General features: G+C 66.9%; 1 protein-coding gene across 1 annotated transcript in view; it reads right to left on the bottom strand.

The window, feature by feature from the left end:
* The window catches only part of SPEG (striated muscle enriched protein kinase), a 151,250-nt gene that overhangs the window by 35,781 nt on the left and 103,452 nt on the right, over positions 1-12,017 (bottom strand). The window contains 4 exon segments of the mRNA XM_075001611.1: positions 336-448; positions 5,579-5,751; positions 6,055-6,178; positions 8,572-8,778. Of these exon segments, the coding sequence (XP_074857712.1) occupies positions 336-448; positions 5,579-5,751; positions 6,055-6,178; positions 8,572-8,778 (617 nt within the window).

Genomic DNA, 12,017 nt, shown 5'->3' with positions numbered 1-12,017 from the left:
GGGCAGGGCAGGGGGCAGGGCAGGGCTGGGGTCAGCACAGGGCAGCACAGGGCAGGGCAGGGGCAGGGAACGGGGGCAGGGCTGGGGGCAGCGCTGGGAAGGGGGTCAGCACAGGGCAGGGCAGGGGGCAGGGAACGGGGGCTGGGCTGGGCTGGGGGCAGCGCTGGGAAGGGGGTCAGCACGGGGCAGGGAACGGGGGCTGGGCTGGGCTGGGGGCAGCGCTGGGAAGGGGGTCAGCACAGGGCAGGGCAGGGGCAGGGAACGGGGGCAGGGCAGGGCTGGGAACGGGGGTCGGTCCAACCCCCCCGGTGTCTCTGCCCCCAGCCCCGGCTCACCTTGTACCACAGGATGTCGGGCATGGGCCTGCCCTCCACCACCACAGCAAAGCGCGGCGTCTCGCCCTCCCCCACCTCCAGGTCCTCCATGATGGACTCGAAGTGCGGCGCCTCTGGGGACCAACAGACGTTCCCCCTCCTGGGCGCAGGCAGCAGCAGGCAGCTGCCCCCTGGCCCTGCTTCTGCCCCTGCCCCCAGCTGGGGGGTGTGACCAGCTCAGCCAGGCTCCGCCTCCCAGTTGGGGGATGGGTCAGACTTCTCCCAGGCTCCGCCCCCAGCTGGGGGATGGGTCAGGCTCCGCCCAGGCTGGGATTGCGGAGGACCCCTGTGACGTTACTGGATGTTACCATGGGGTAAAGCCATTTCTGTGCCCATTGAACCTCGTGGCACCGAGTCCTGTGCCAGCTGGGCCGAGGGAGGAGGCGTCTAACAGAAGCTGGTGCGGCCCTGAGCCTGGCAGTGCCCCTGGCGTGCTGTGCCCTGTGCGTGAGGAGTCCTGGTGTGATGGAGTGGGGGGTACCTGTGTGTGTGTGTGGGGCTCACAGAGGGTGTGGGGCTCCTGCTGAGGGTAACCTTGACCAGGTGACACCTTTGTACTGGAGACAAAGGAGGAGGTGGAGCCTGAGGGATTTGAACTGGAACTGGGAGTTGGAAGCAGTGAGTCTGGACTCGGAGAGAGAGAGACAAAGGAGGGGACAAGGCCCCGGCTCTGGGGGCCCCTCGGGGCCTCCTCTCCCCAACATGGATTGGACTGGCTGTCTCTGCCGGCTGCACTGACTCCTCTGTACGATGCTGTGTCCTGTCGGCTAATAAACCCGCTGTTCTCCTGCTGAGTGAGAGACTCTCCTGCCTGCGGACAGGGTGCAGAGCTTGGGGGACCCCAGAACCCCATCACAGGGGTGTCAGGAATGTGATGTTCTGCACCCCGAGGATGGAGCATCCAGCAGTAAGTGACCGGGGCCCCGGAACAAGCGGGGCCTGTGAGACCCAGGTGTGCTGACAGGCAGTGAGTTGCAGCTCCCCAAGGCAGAGCGGCCTGCAGCTGAACCCAAGCAACTGTGGTCATGGTCCTCGAGAGGGGGTGTCACACCCAAGGAGGGGTTACTCCTGGGAGTCAGTTGGAGTTGGTCCCAGAAGGTGGAGGGGCTGACGGCCCAACCCCCAGGAACAAGTGACCCGCGAGGAGGCTGACGCTGAATGAGTCCTTCCCAAGACAGGGTGCTCATGGTCCTCGAGAGCGGGTGTCACACTGAAGAAGGGGTTCCTCTGAGAGTCTGTTGGAGTTGGTCCCAGAGGGCGGAGGGCCCTACGGCCTAACCCCCAGGGAGCTTGTGACCCGCAAGGAGCCTGGCACACTGAAGGGATTCTTCCAGGAATCGTGGAGTGCAGAGGGCATCAGCCTGAGAGCCTGCAACCACGCTGAGCAACTCCGCTGTGAAGTGGCAGCACCTGGAAACTGAATTGAGATTAAAGGAGCTGGACAAGGCAGCGTGGATGTGCAGTGGCAGAGCTGAGGGTTAAGGAAACTCCTGCAGAGGTGAGCCCGGATCGGGGCAGGGAACCCTGGACTGCATGGAGCTCTGAACCGAGTGGCCTGCCGCAGCTCAAGGAGGGAGGGAGCGATTCCAACCCACCATCTACTAGTGGCCAAGACAGACCTGCGAAGAGTTTTCCAGGCCTGGGTCGAGGAAGGTGCCCGTGTGTCTGTGCAGGAAAGCAGCTCGTCCACTGGGAATGGCAAGTTGTCTGTGAGAGAAGCTGCCTCACCTTCCGGGCGTGTGTCTGAGACCAGCCTGGGGTGGCTGGAGAAGGAACCACCAGGAAAGAGCATTCCAGGTTTGACCCTGAATCCAGCCACGGGGGCTGGAGCAGAGGGAATGGCTCTGGGATGGGCAGTGGTGTCCCTGCTAAGGACACTGGTCCTTGGTGCAAGAAAAGTGCTTCTGCTTCCAGGGAAGTGACTCCTTTGTCTGAGCCTGTGGGGGCTCGAGATGGTGCTAAGATCCCAGAGCTGGATCTGAGGGCAGCTGAAGCCCAGATGGGAAGTGGGCCTGCCTCTGTGTCTCTCAGGGGGGATGATGCTTTAACTTGGTCTAATCCAGTTAATATCATCAGTGAATCCCAGAGACCAGATGATTCTAGTACTTGTTCTTTGCCTGATGCTGAGGTGTTACTGGGACGGGTGAGAGGACTCTGTCCCACCACAGTTATCCTCTAGCCACGACACAGGAAGAGCAGACGGGCAATGGAGTTACGCTGCCTGATGAAAATAAGGAAGCTGGCAGCAGAAGGGAGGAAAGGGATCCTAACCTTCTGTCTGGTGGTACCAGCTGTCTGCCTGGAGGGGGATTACGTGGGAATCTGACTGATGGGCCAGAAGAGATCCTGGGTGTAGGTGAACCCCAGGAGCTGGTTGTGGCTCAAGGGAGCAGTGCCCCCGTGGAGGCAGACAGGGGTGAGTTATTGTTTGGGGGAGCTCTTGAGGAAGAGAATTTCCCTGAAACTTTTCCTGACCCGTCTGTGGGGACTGCAGAAAATGGGAGTGAGGTGAAGGAGAGTGAACAGGAAAGGTGCTTGTCTGTGAGAGCCAGAGCAGCCCTTTGCCTGGGGAGAAGCTTGTTTCAGCTCCTGATGGCCAGGACCTGCCTGAGCGTGAAACCACTGGCTGTGCTCTGCAAGGGTCCAAAGCAGGCAGGGGAAAGGTTTCTCAGGAACTTGAAGTTGGTCCAAATGAAGTAAAAACTATCAGGGAATGTGAGCAGCCCTGTGAGAACCAAGTGAAATGGCTGCACAGTCAATCTCTGTAGGATGCAGGAGAGGGCCAGCAATTCCCCATCTCCAGATGGTGGAAACACTTATATTCTGATACTGGATTCGACTTCTGATTCCATGGGGGAAGCAGAAGTTGGAGGTGGAAGGACAAAGAAGCTTTGGACCTGGTGGGCCAGTAAGGGATAAACAGGGATTCCTCCTTGTGGATTCTGCGTCTGGGACTCACAAAACAACTTTTAGAAACCAGTTTGGTTTGCAAATTTCCAGACTGGCTGGGAGGGGGCCGTCTCCCTGAGATCATCAATGGCCCAGCTCTTGTTAGAAGGGAGGGCACAGGCAGAGAGATCAGATTTCCACCCCAGGGGGCAAGAGAGAAGATTAGAACTTGATGGTGCTAAGAAAGGCCTCAGCCATTTATCCCCAAAATACCAGATTCTCAAGGAGGTTACACAAAGGTTGGGGTCTACCTAAGAGCAACGTAAATGTGCAGTTGCAATGGGTTTGTTCTGTTACTCACGCTGACTGCTGTAACCAAGGGGTTCTGCTACCAAACGCTGTAGAATTGTACCATGCACTGAATGTTTGGAAAGAGCCGTGTGACATGATGACATTGATGTAGAAGCATGAATTGTATGTTGAAGGAGGTCGTAATTCTGAAATGTCACTGTTGTTCCCTGTAACTCATCTTGCAACCTCTCACATGAGGAGGAACATTCCAAACCTATTGTGGGGCATGGAAGGGGAAACTGAGGCACACAACCATTTTGGTGGTCTGGCTAAATGCCGAGGGTGGAAGCATTTGTACCTTCCTTTACTGGACTGTAACTGAATCCCAAACGTGCTGCAGCAGCTGTATGGACTCTGCCCGCCCGAATGGAGAACGTGGCTGATGGACCGGGGCTGAAGCAGCGAGACCAACCATCCTGAGGGAACCAACGGGACTTGCCCGGCTGCATCACATGAAAAGGGCCAATACCAAGCTCCTGACTAGGAGCCTCCCCCAGCAGGATTATGACATGGAGGTGGTGCACATCAAGGGGAGCACTGAGGGTGCAGCCGATGCCCGATCACGAGGGGAAGACCCCGAACTTCCCCAGGTCACTGGCTGAGTGACACCGCTCAGTTCGGTCTGGAAGGGGGCAGAGATGTGATGGAGTGGGGGATACCTGTGTGTGTGTGTGTGTGTGTGGCTCACACAGGGTGGGGGGCTCCTGCTGAGGGTAACCTGGCGACCAGGTGACACCTTTGTACTGCAGACAAAGGGGGAGGTGGAGCCGGAGGGGTTTGAACTGGAACTGGGAGTTGGGAGCAGTGAGTCTGGGCTGGAAGAGAGAGACAAAGGAGGGGGCCAGGCCCCGGCTCCAGGGGCCCCTCGGGGCCTCCTCTCCCCAGCATGGATGGGACTGGCTGTCTCTGCCGGCTGCACTGACTCCTCTGTACGACGCTGTGTCCTGTCAGCTAATAAACCCGCTGTTCTCCTGCCGAGTGAGAGACTCTCCTGCCTGTGGACGGGGTGCAGAGCTTGGGGGAACCCAGAACCCCATCACACCTGGCTCCGGCGCTATCGCCGCGTGGGAGCTGTGTTAGTGTCCAGTCGCACACCAGGAGGTGCGATCCCCTCCCCCCAGGCGACGCACCGGCCAAAGGCCCAGACGTCCCAGCCACGGCTCGGCCATGGGGGACTCAGCCTGTCCTCACCAATGCGGCCGGGGCAAAGTCCCACAGCCGCCGCGGGGCAGGAGACCTGGGCTGAGCGGTGGGGTGGAGAGCAGACGCCCGGACGCCCATCACGCCTGCCACGTGAAGGACTGGGGCGGGCTGGTGCGACCAGCGACCTATGGCCGCCTGCCACAGCCGCTCGCCTGGGGCGGGGGAGCCTGACCCTCCAGGGCCGCAGGGAGAAGAAGGGATCTTTTCCCCCCCGTGGAAAGCCGTAAGGTGGCCCTGGCGGGACCATCGTGGTTCGACACTTACAAGAGCAGCGCAGAACGTGGCTGGCTGCACCCCGAGCTGTAACCGGCACAGGTCAAGTAGCACTGTAACACCTCCTGTCTCTGACCCGTTCTTCCTGTCTGTGCTCGCTAATAAACCTTTCGCTCCTAACGGACTGGCTCAGTGCGCTGCTTTGGGTAAGAGCCAAGTATGTATTGACCGGGGGCAGGGGCTGGGGCTGGACCCTGTGGGGCTGGAAGAACCTGTGTGCAGTTGGTGAAACAGGTTTAAGAGCCTCTCGCCCGTTGTTTGGGGCTGTTGGCCTGGGCTGGTGCAGCAGCTGGGCAGTCTGGGGGTTTGCTGGTGTGGCTCTGGCTGGCCGGGGGGCTGGCAGAGGTGTGTGGCGGCCGGTTGGATTTGTCTTAGCGAGGAGGAAATCCCAGCCTGGGCTGTGAGGGGCCCGGGTTTGAGCAAAGACACCCTGGGTTGAGTTCTCTGGCTGTGCCCAGAACCCCCGTCCTGTCACAGCCCCGACATACCTGCCAGCTGCAGACTGATGGAGCAGCTGTCGGCACCGTGCCTGTTGCTCACCTCGCAGGCGAGCTCCCCGGTGTCCGCACGGCGCACCTGGCAAAGCCGCAGGCAATGCTGGTCATCGTCGGCCATGCTGATCTCACACTCGCCAGCCCGGTCCTCCAGCACCGAGCCACCCCTGCCAGGGCAAGGAACAGCCCTCACTGGGGCGCCCCACAGCCGGCACCCTGCCCCCCACAGTGCCCCTGCTGGGAGAGATGGGGGGTGGGCTCACTGGGAGCTCTCCCCAGCTGTGTACACAGCTCAGCAATGGTTCGAGGGGCGCTGGGAGGAACTGGAGTTTCCAAGAGGCTCCCCCGCAGACAGGGCTCCGGGGAGCTCATGGGAGCCCCGAGGGCGCAGGGTGACAGAGGTCCCAGGGACATCCTGGGTCTCCAGCCCTGGTCCTGCCACAGCTCCAACTGGTGATGCTGTGCCCCACCTCTTCCAGGTGACGGTGGCCTCCACGTGGTTCAGGGTCACAGTGATGGAGGCTGGCTGGTTCTCCACCGCGTACACCACATCTGGCTTGTCCAGGATGACAGGGGCCTCCTCTAGGTATGGACCTGGCAACACAGCCCTAGTCACCATGGATCTGCACCCCAGGCCAGGTTCCCCAGGGCAGAGCCCTCTTCTCACCCAGCTGCCAAGGGGCAGCAGGAGGAACGAGGCCCCAGGGAGAAACCAGCACAGCAGGGCCTCCGGCTCCCCCATGCCCCCGCAGCCCGGGGTTCCTCACCACAGCCCGGGGTTCCTCACAGCTGGGGATGGGACCAGCCGCTGTGCCACGTGCCCTCCGTGGCCCTCGGTCCCACCAAGCAGCACCCGGCACCCCACAGCAAGTGACCACTGCCAGGAAGCTGGGCTATATGTCACCTGAAGCCGGAGAAAGGCCCCGAGCTGCTGGTGGCTGCTGGTCTCTCCAGGGGTGGACGCTGCCTGCGTGCGGGGCCCAGAGAGTGTTTGCCGTGGGGTTGTTACTGAAACATGCTGCAAGTCTGAGACCCTCACGCCCAACGCCCTTCAGCAGCAGGGGAGCCGGAGTCAGGGACCTCCCCCAGCAGGACACCTGGGAGCCAGGGTTTCTAAGGCTCTGGGGTATAAAACAAGGGACAGGGCACTGTGCCCTGGCCCTCCTCCTCCCCGCCTGGGCTGGAAGCAGCCAGACCGCCGAGAGGAGGAAGTCGCCAGCGAGGAGCCAGCCCCAGGCTGCAGGGAGATGCCTGTGCAGTACGATTCAGCCGGGTGGGGGGCGGGATGTGCCCGAGCAAAGTCCTACCCAGGGGCTCAGGGTTAACATTCAGACTGGGCACGTTTCTCCTCTCCTCTCCGGGTTTTTACGCCGGCCTCCTCCAACCACCTGACGCCGCTGCTCTGGGGCTAGTTACCCGGGTTCGCCCTGACCTAGAACTGCGTGTGGCGTGCCCGGCCCGGGAGGTGAACGCACAGCTCACTGGGGCACCCGCGGTTCTACGTCCTGCGCTGACCCTTGCGCCAACCCGCCCCAGGAGGGGCCTGTGAAAAGCCGACGATCTGCTGGTCTCAGACTGCTCCCATGGAGGCGTCATTTGTGCGCTGGCAGGTGAGACCTGGCTCAGCGCCGGCATGGCCACCGTTTGCTTGGGGGACATTTCAGCCAGGGCCTGGGCTCGACGACCTCGTGAGCTCTCCAGGAGGCTGCGCTCTGGCCCCCTGCGAAAGGGCGAAGAGCGGTTCTTCACCGACAACGCCCCTCAGGCGGTGCCAACCCACAGACCAGGAGCTCTGCTGGGAACAGTCGGATCAGCACGGGAGCCGTGGCCGCCGCCTGAGGGGGACGGACCAGCAGGGCCAGGGGGCTGCTGACGAGACAGTCTCAGCGCTGGGACACAACTCCACGCAGGACAATGGGACTCCCTTCGCACGGGCCAGGCCTCCACCTTGTCGCCTCTGGAGGCTCTTGCCTGCGAGCTGAGCTGGAAGGACGGACACCCCACCCCACCCCTCCGCAGGCTGCCTTCGGGCGCCCTGCTTTAAGCCAGAGGTGCGCCCCGTCCCCGAGCCGGTCCTGCTCCGAGAGCCGTGCAGCGGGGGTGTAACCGACTCTCTTCACAACCGAGGCAGGTGCACGCTGAGCCGGGGATGCGGCCGGCCCTCGGGGGCAGGAAGAACCTGGGTGGATTCGGAGGTGGGTTCCACGACCTCTCCCCTGTGTGCGGAGGGGACGGGCTGGGGCATGAGGGAAGTGGGCGCGCCAGAGAGAACTGCTCGTCTGAGGTCCGGCTGAGCAGCGCGATGGCCAGAAGCGTTCGGTGTGATGAGCTGGGGCGCCACAGGCAGGGCCCCGGTCTCCAGCTGTTAGTAGGCCTGTCTCTAAGAGCTACCCTGATTTGACCCTCTGCGGTGCTACCCCAAACCTCCCTGGTTACAGTGGTGGGCTGCAGTGGGTGGGAAATCCCGCTCGGGTTACCCAGGCTGCTGGGTGTCCCCCTGACACTGGCCAGCCTCCTGCCCGGGCCCGGGCGGCACAGCGCAGGGTCGGGCTGGGTTACCCGGGCGGTACGGGAGCGCGCAGGGAGCGCTCCTGCCCACGGGGCTGGGGCTCCGCCGTGGGTGCCTTGTCGGGGTACGCTGGCGTGGGAAGAGCAGCGCTGTTCCGGGCGCGAGGGGCAGGGGAAACGTGGAACTAGCGGCTCAGGTCAAACCTCAGCGCCGCGTTCCAAGGAGCTATTCGGAGCCAGGCGCCGCCTCGCTCACCACCGCGGGACAGCCAGGCCGGGGGGCACAGCCGTGCCACAGACCCCGGCTGCCCCAGGGACCCCGTCACAGGCCCCTTCCGGCCAGGGGAGCAGCGCGCACAGTAACTGCGGCAGGGGACCGAAGAGCTGCTGGGCCACGGCCCCTCTGGGTGCGCTCCCGCCTTCCGGCGCTGCTGCAGGCTGTGCCGGGCGATGCCCCAGGGAGCCCCCGGCCCCCTTACCTCGATCCAGGAGCTGCACCGGCTCCGAGGGAGGCGAGGGTTTGCTGCTGCTCCGGGGAGTGGCCGTCAGCACCCTGAAGAGGAACCGTGGGCCCTTGGCCAGGCCGTGCAGCGTGCAGCGGGCATCTCGCAGGCCGCTGGCCACCATGGTCCATTGGCTGGCACCCAGCACCTGCTGCTGGACGGTGTAGGTCACCAGCGCGGGGTCTGCACAGAGGGGAGGCCATTGCCGGGCTGCGCTTGGGGCTCCCGGCCAGCACCATCCCCGACCTGCCCCAAGGCTACAGGCCCCATCCCAGCACCAGGCAGCCACTGGTGTCTCCAGGCTGCACTGCCCGGGGGTAGATCCAGCCCTACGCTGGCCCAGGTCCCCTCCCCCTGGCCTGTCCCGGCCCCGCCCCGCCCCCACCACGGCCCCCTTCCCAGCCCCTCACAGCCCATTGCTGCCTTGGTCCCAGCCCTGCACTACCCACCTTCCCAAGGCCTCTCAGCCCAGCCCAGGCCCCCCTCCCATCGCACCCCTCGCCCTGCCCCCAACAGAACCCCTCAGCCCGCCCAGACCCCCTCTCCCTTCCTAGTTCAGCCTGCCCCCGCCCCTCCTCGGCACCCTCGACCCCAGCCTGGCCCAGCCCCTCCTCGGCACCCTGCGACCCCCCCCCAGCCTGCCCCCGCCCCTCCTCGGCACCCTCGACCCCAGCCTGGCCCAGCCCCTCCTCGGCACCCTGCGACCCCCCCCAGCCTGCCCCCGCCCCTCCTCGGCACCCTCGACCCCAGCCTGGCCCTGCCCCTCCTCGGCACCCTCGACCCCAGCCTGGCCCAGCCCCTCCTCGGCACCCTGCGACCCCCCCCAGCCTGCCCCCTCCCCTCCTCGGCACCCTCGACCCCAGCCTGGCCCAGCCCCTCCTCGGCACCCTGCGACCCCCCGCAGCCTGCCCCCGCCCCTCCTCGGCACCCTCGACCCCAGCCTGGCCCAGCCCCTCCTCGGCACCCTGCGACCCCAGCCTGGCCCAGCCCCTCCTCGGCACCCTGCGACCCCCCCAGCCTGCCCCCGCCCCTCCTCGGCACCCTGTGACCCCCCCCAGCCTGCCCCCTCCCCTCCTCGGCACCCTCGACCCCAGCCTGGCCCAGCCCCTCCTCGGCACCCTCGACCCCAGCCTGCCCCCACCCCTCCTCGGCACCCTCGACCCCAGCCTGGCCCAGCCCCTCCTCGGCACCCTGCGACCCCCCCCAGCCTGCCCCCGCCCCTCCTCGGCACCCTCGACCCCCCCCGGCCTGCCCCCGCCCCTCCTCGGCACCCTCGACCCCAGCCTGGCCCAGCCCCTCCTCGGTACCCTGCGACCCCCCCCCGGCCTGCCCCCGCCCCTCCTCGGCACCCTCGACCCCAGCCTGGCCCCGCCCCTCCTCAGCACCCTCGACCCCAGCCTGGCCCAGCCCCTCCTCGGCACCCTGCGACCCCCCCCAGCCTGCCCCCGCCCCTCCTCGGCACCCTCGACCCCAGCCTGGCCCAGCCCCTCCTCGGCACCCTGCGACCCCCCAGCCTGCCCCCGCCCCTCCTCGGCACCCTCGACCCCAGCCTGGCCCAGCCCCTCCTCGGCACCCTGCGACCCCCCAGCCTGCCCCTGCCCCTCCTCGGCACCCTGCGACCCCCCCAGCCTGCCCCCGCCCCTCCTCGGCACCCTCGACCCCAGCCTGGCCCAGCCCCTCCTCGGCACCCTGCGACCCCAGCCTGGCCCAGCCCCTCCTCGGCACCCTGCGACCCCCCCAGCCTGCCCCCGCCCCTCCTCGGCACCCTCGACCCCAGCCTGCCCCCGCCCCTCCTCGGCACCCTCGACCCCAGCCTGGCCCAGCCCCTCCTCGGCACCCTGCGACCCCCCCCAGCCTGCCCCCGCCCCTCCTCGGCACCCTCGACCCCCCCCGGCCTGCCCCCGCCCCTCCTTGGCACCCTCGACCCCAGCCTGGCCCAGCCCCTCCTCGGCACCCTGCGACCCCCCCCCGGCCTGCCCCCGCCCCTCCTCGGCACCCTCGACCCCAGCCTGGCCCCGCCCCTCCTCGGCACCCTGCGACCCCCCCCCCCGGCCTGCCCCCGCCCCTCCTCGGCACCCTCGACCCCAGCCTGGCCCAGCCCCTCCTCGGCACCCTGCGACCCCCCCCAGCCTGCCCCCGCCCCTCCTCGGCACCCTCGACCCCAGCCTGGCCCAGCCCCTCCTCGGCACCCTCGACCCCAGCCTGCCCCCGCCCCTCCTCGGCACCCTGCGACCCCCCAGCCTGCCCCTGCCCCTCCTCGGCACCCTCGACCCCAGCCTGGCCCAGCCCCTCCTCGGCACCCTCGACCCCAGCCTGCCCCCGCCCCTCCTCAGCACCCTGTGACCCGCCCCAGCCTGGCCCAGCCCCTCCCTCGGCAACCTGCGACCCCAGCCTGGCCCAGCCCCTCCTCAGCACCCTGCGACCCCCCCCAGCCTGCCCCCGCCCCTCCTCGGCACCCTGCGACCCGCCCCAGCCTGCCCCCGCCCCTCCTCGGCACCCTCGACCCCAGCCTGGCCCAGCCCCTCCTCGGCACCCTGCGACCCGCCCCAGCCTGCCCCCACCCCTCCCTCGGCAACCTGCGACCCCAGCCTGGCCCAGCCCCTCCTCGGCACCCTGCGACCCGCCCCAGCCTGCCCCCACCCCTCCCTCGGCAACCTGCGACCCCAGCCTGGCCCAGCCCCTCCTCAGCACCCTGCGACCCCCCCCAGCCTGCCCCCGCCCCTCCTCGGCACCCTGCGACCCGCCCCAGCCTGCCCCCGCCCCTCCTCGGCACCCTCGACCCCAGCCTGGCCCAGCCCCTCCTCGGCACCCTGCGACCCGCCCCAGCCTGCCCCCACCCCTCCCTCGGCAACCTGCGACCCCAGCCTGGCCCAGCCCCTCCTCGGCACCCTGCGACCCCCCAGCCTGCCCCCGCCCCTCCTCGGCACCCTCGACCCCAGCCTGGCCCAGCCCCTCCTCGGCACCCTGCGACCCGCCCCAGCCTGCCCCCACCCCTCCCTCGGCAACCTGCGACCCCAGCCTGGCCCCGCCCCTCCTCGGCACCCTGCGACCCGCCCCAGCCTGCCCCCGCCCCTCCTCGGCACCCTCGACCCCAGCGTGGCCACCCTGGCTGGGTGCAGCGCAACCTCCTGCTCATTTTCCCCACCCCAGGGCAGAATAACTGCTGTGGTGGGCACTGAGTCCTGCGCAGACGTGCACCACCAGCAGAGAGACGCTCCTGCCTGCGGGCGCTGCTCCTCCGCCGGGCGGCAGCTGAGTCTCCCCTGGGCAGCCACCCCCGCGCTCAGCCCACCGGGAACACTGGCACTGCCTGCGGAGTCGGTCACCTCCCCACCCTGCCCCTGCTGCCCCGGCCGCTCCCCGCACGCTGGGCCCGGGAGCAGCCGACGTTCGCCGGCTAGGAGGTCACTGCCAGGGCCTGG

This window comes from Carettochelys insculpta, chromosome 8, assembly GCF_033958435.1.
Source record: "Carettochelys insculpta isolate YL-2023 chromosome 8, ASM3395843v1, whole genome shotgun sequence".
NCBI lineage: Eukaryota > Metazoa > Chordata > Testudines > Carettochelyidae > Carettochelys > Carettochelys insculpta.
Note: the sequence above shows the minus strand (reverse complement) of the source record. Positions and strands in the feature narration are given on the sequence as shown.